Here is a 5,119-nt window from a genome sequence, read left to right on the forward strand (position 1 = left end):
AGAGAAAAATTAGTTTTAAAAATTATGTCTTATTACGAAAAAAAAAAAAAAAATGTAAAAAATTTCGAATTTTTATAATTTGATAATTTAATTCTTTCTGTAAAAAATAAAAAATTCTATAATTGAAAGCAATTTTAATGATAATTTAATTTTGAAATATATTTTAGGAATAAAAAAGCTTTTCAAAGAAGAAATTTTTATTTTTTTAAATCTACGTGATTTTATAAAAAAAAAAAAATAAAAGAAATTAAATCATAAAAAATTATATAACTATCTTATATAATTCTATAAATAATTTTATATTGATAATACTTTCCGTAATGTTATAAATTAATTAAAAACAATTCAATTGAAAAAACGAACAACAACTCTAACTCTTGCTCTTAATATTAAATTTCATAAAGTCTCAAGCATCTGTAGCTGAATTATCGCTCTAGTTTGTTGTTTTCTGGGGGTAGGCAAAAACCAAACCGGTCGTAACAAGACGAAATAATTTTGAGCTTCTTTGTCTCCCATCTTTTTTGATATCAATTTCGACTTGATACTGAATCTTGACTGAGATAGCAACTGACGCTAATGTAACTTCATAAGTCGTTATGAAACAGTTTAAAATGCAGATTTGTATGTTATAAAAAAGAATGTAAAGGAACAATGAAGATAAAGAGTAACTCTATTTGAAATTTAAAGTCTTGGAAATAGAATTATTTATTTGAAAAATAAAAATATAGAAAATTATAATAAAGATTTGAAAAGTATTATAAATATTAGACTATTATAGATTATAATTATGTTCTGAAAGATGATTTGATTATATATCAATTTCTTCTATTTCAATATTTTTTTTATTATAAGCTTAATTTACTTTATCTTTTATTTTATCTTACATTTATGATTTAAATTATAATAGCATTAATAATTTTTGAAAACAAGAGAAATAAATACTGAAATATAAATTAATTTAATTTTTAACAACATATTATATCCAATTAAAATAATTAAATATTAAAATTTAATTTTTTATTCATTTAAAATAGATATATGTATATATTTCTATTATCTGAGATATCAAATAATGTCGTAACTATTACAAATCATATAATAATCACGTAATAAATTATATTGCTCGTGTTATCAAAAATATATCAATACATGTATACCTATATAGAAAAACGTCATATAACCCAAGTGTAGTGACGGACATATTAAACGCATGCGCGATACACGTGCTTACTATCATATAATAATGCTTTATTCATTTTCTGCTAATTGTAGTTTAGTTTCTGTGGAATATTTCGAAAATAAAGTAATACAAATAAGAATTAAAAAAATATCAAAACACAAGGTATATAATAATCAGTTATGTAAATGAAGTCGCAAACTAATATGAAATATTTTTAACATTTCAGAGTTCACACTGTATTTATACTTAATTTTGATCTATTGTACTAGCAATAATAACTAAATTCGAATAGTGAGATCATGAATCAAAGATCGAATTCGGTAGAGATTCGGGATTTACAAGATATTCAAACACCTTTTGGTGTACGTTTAGCAGGCATTTATAAACGGTAAATAAAATTCGTTTTCTATTTAACCTAAGAATAAATTATATATATAAAAATTAAATATATCTTATTCTCTTATATATATATATAATTTGCTATGAAATATAATCAAGAAAACATATCATGAATACTTAAATCACTGTACTTTAATTTTAATATATTATTAATATATTTAATATAATTAAAATAATTATTTTATAAAATTTATGTACAATTATTTACTAATTTTTACATTTTTTTTTATAGAAGTTTTGCTTATGTAACACTTAAAGACAGATTACCAGTAATTTTAACCAAAATAATTGATACTTTTAGTCGTGATAAGGAAAATATTATTGAAAAATATGGAGAGGTAAAATAACATTTATATTTTATATGTTTAATATATTCTATTAATTTTATATTTAATATATAGATATCTTACATTATTTAGAATGCTATAGAAGAAGTTAAAAAAATGATAGGATTTATTAGTAAATTAAAAAATGAAATAGCAACAAATAAAACTTTAAAACCTATGCGATTATTTAAGAATTCAAATAATGATGCAGAAGAATGGAATAAATATTTAATAAAGAGAACTGAAATAGAAGGAGAAACACCATTATGGTTTAATACTCTTTGGCTATATTGTGAATGCTATATGTACCGGATTCTTGCACAAGAACTTGTTCTTACGTAAGATTAGAAATAATTATATAACTAACAATATACAAGACAAATATGACTAATTTTTTAATTTTAGGAATTGCATAAAAACTTATGATCCTTTTAAACAATCAAAACAAAATGCATTTACAAATTCCTTGAGTAGCATAGAAATACTTTGTAGTTATGTTATAGATGTTATATATAATAAAAGAAATTTATCAATAATGGAAACTAAAGAAGAATTTATGAAATTTATTAAGTTTGATCTTTGGGGTAACCAGTATGTTTTATTTTTATTATATTTTCTAATTTTTGTTTTTTATATGACACTACATAAAATTTATTAAAATATATTCCTTACAGATGTGATCTATCTTTAAGTGCAGGAGCAGATGTTGGTCATGCTACTCATCCTATACAAATATTAAAATTATTAGATGAAGATATTCTTGTAAATAATTCAGAATTTGTTTGGAATTTATTGAGAAAACCAGACAAAAATAATATAAATATTGTAGATATAATACTTGACAATGCAGGATATGAACTTTTTACTGATTTTTGCTTAGCTGCATTCTTAATTGCAATCAAATTTGCTGATAAAATAAGATTTTACCCAAAACTTTATCCATGGTATATTAGTGATGCAACAATAAATGATATTCACTGGACTATAGAATATATGAAAAATGCGCCAAATAAATGTTTACAAAAATTTGCTGATTTGATAGAAAATTATTTAAACAATAATATATGGACAATTGAGGTAACTTTCAATAAATAAATTCCATTTAATTCTTTTTTTTTTTTGTAACTTCTAGTAAATAATTATACAATGTTAATTTTTCAGATTGAACCATATTGGACAGGTCCTTATGATCTTTTAGGAATGAAAGAACATGATCCAAAATTACATGCAAAATTATCAGAAGCTAAATTAGTAATATTTAAAGGTGACTTAAATTATAGAAAATTAGTAGATGATATTAATTGGGAATATACAACAACGTTTAAAAAAGCATTAAGAGGATTTGAACCAACACCTATCTTAGCTATAAGAACAGTAAAATCTGATGTTTGTGTTGGCTTACTACCTGGTGTAGCAGAAAAAATATTTAAAGAAGATGAATATTGGATGTGGAGTGGAAAATATGGACTTATTCAAATTACTACAGCTGGAAATTGCCAATGTCTAATGAACGAAACAAATTAAAATTCTAATATAAATCCTAAAATATTAAATTATAAGCAATTTGTATATTGCATATTTTTATATTATATTATATTTTATATTAAATGTATAATATTCTCAGTTCTGTTGTATATTAATTATTGTGTATTCAATGTATATAATTAACTATATGTAATTTAATTCATAATTACAAATATTTAGTTATTATATATTCAAATTTGATGAATATATAAAATATTTTTATTTAAATTGTATAATATATGATTGAAAATATATGAAAAATTATTAAAATCTATTCCAAAATTATATTTCAAAAATATTCGTTTTCAATTTTTTAATCTTTATGTATATATTTGTACTATATTATACATTTTATAATCAACATTTATTATACTAAATAACTTTTCCAAAAAATAATTGTAATAATTTATATTATAAATACAATATTGCATAGATACATACAGATATATAACATAAGATAATGAAATAAAATTTCATGTATTTACTGTAAAAACAATGTTATATTTTTTTATATTTTCCTGCCACTTCCATCTCATTTGTATCCTTCATTTTTATAAATATTTTAATAATAAATTATTACTTTATTATTATTTCACATGTATTAATTCTAATAATATATATACAATTAATGCTGATCATTTAATATAATAAAATACATGTTTTGGTATATCAATCCATATTATAAATTTATATTAATACATATTTTCATTAAAATTATATATAATAATTATCATATAAATAAATATGAAGAGAAACTATAAAATAAAATATATATTCCTTGTAAATTCTAATTTACTTCAAAATTTTTTTGAATATAATACATATAGTATGAATAAAATATTTGAATTCTAAATGTATACAATTTACAATCATATAATATATAAATGTGTTTGGAAAGATACTCACAATATAAATATATTTATATACAAGGAAAACAAAGAATACTAAATATTATTTCTACAAAAATAATTTTTATAAGATGTTGATCTGTTTATATTATATATATAATATATCTATAATATATATAATATGAAATATTAACTTTTAGAATTAAGATAAATATATAACATAATATTATCATTATTAATTTTCATCAAAATATCAATTGATTTCAAAATGAAGAAATTTGAAATTAAAATTCTAATCTATCTTTCTATCTTTCAAAAGAATTTAAATTCAGAATAAAAATATAGAATTAATTTGATTTTAAAAATTTAATGAATAATATATATATATATATGTAGTATTATTCTAAATTTAAAAAAACTTTTAGAAATTCTACCAAGTGGCAGTAGAGCTTTTAGTAATATAATAATTTTAGTAATTAAAGAATAAATATTTTAATTTGCATGTATAAATCCTATATAATATTTAAGAATTAAATAAATCTGCATTTATGAAAGTATTCATTCATTAATTTTCATAATAATTTCATAATAAATGCTAAATATTTATGAAATTTACTTGTCCAAGCATTTTTTAAGATAATATTTTTAATTTTTATTTTTATTTAAATTATTTTGTTAAGCAATTATTTAATAATATGCAAGTATAAAATTATGATATTTATTGACTATTTGTCATATTACAAGAAATTTAACAATAATTTATATTTTTTATATTTCTTTCAGTAAATTTTTATAATATTTGTGTTTTATAATATATAATATTCCAATATTGCAATAACATA

At 19.4% G+C, this 5,119-nt stretch overlaps 1 protein-coding gene across 2 annotated transcripts; it reads left to right on the forward strand.

Annotated features, from left to right (window-relative positions):
• The first annotated feature begins 1,185 nt into the window (after positions 1-1,185).
• On the forward strand, positions 1,186-3,464 carry LOC551009 (protein-glutamate O-methyltransferase). Of its 2 annotated transcripts, XM_623404.6 has the most exons (7): positions 1,186-1,342; positions 1,407-1,568; positions 1,812-1,917; positions 1,999-2,243; positions 2,311-2,496; positions 2,580-2,982; positions 3,067-3,464. In XM_623404.6, exons 2-7 carry the CDS (start codon positions 1,480-1,482, stop codon positions 3,427-3,429), a joined length of 1,392 nt encoding a protein of 463 aa, XP_623407.3. In that variant the 5' UTR covers positions 1,186-1,342; positions 1,407-1,479; the 3' UTR covers positions 3,430-3,464. The 2 variants fall into 2 exon arrangements, with proteins under 2 accessions (XP_623407.3, XP_006560782.1); XM_006560719.2 differs by lacking the exons at positions 1,186-1,342; positions 1,407-1,568 and having other exon boundaries at positions 1,981-2,243.
• Positions 3,465-5,119: the final 1,655 nt, after the last annotated feature.

Source organism: Apis mellifera, linkage group LG2 (genome assembly GCF_003254395.2).
Source record: "Apis mellifera strain DH4 linkage group LG2, Amel_HAv3.1, whole genome shotgun sequence".
Taxonomy (NCBI): Eukaryota; Metazoa; Arthropoda; class Insecta; order Hymenoptera; family Apidae; genus Apis; species Apis mellifera.

Coding starts and splice junctions, on each gene's coding strand:
- LOC551009 (XM_623404.6), top strand. CDS start 1,480: ATGAATCAAAGATCGAATTCGGTAGAGATTCGGGATTTACAAGATATT. Junction 1,569..1,811: donor TTAGCAGGCATTTATAAACG/GTAAATAAAATT, acceptor TTTTTTTTATAG/AAGTTTTGCTTATGTAACAC. Junction 2,497..2,579: donor TTTGATCTTTGGGGTAACCA/GTATGTTTTATT, acceptor TATTCCTTACAG/ATGTGATCTATCTTTAAGTG.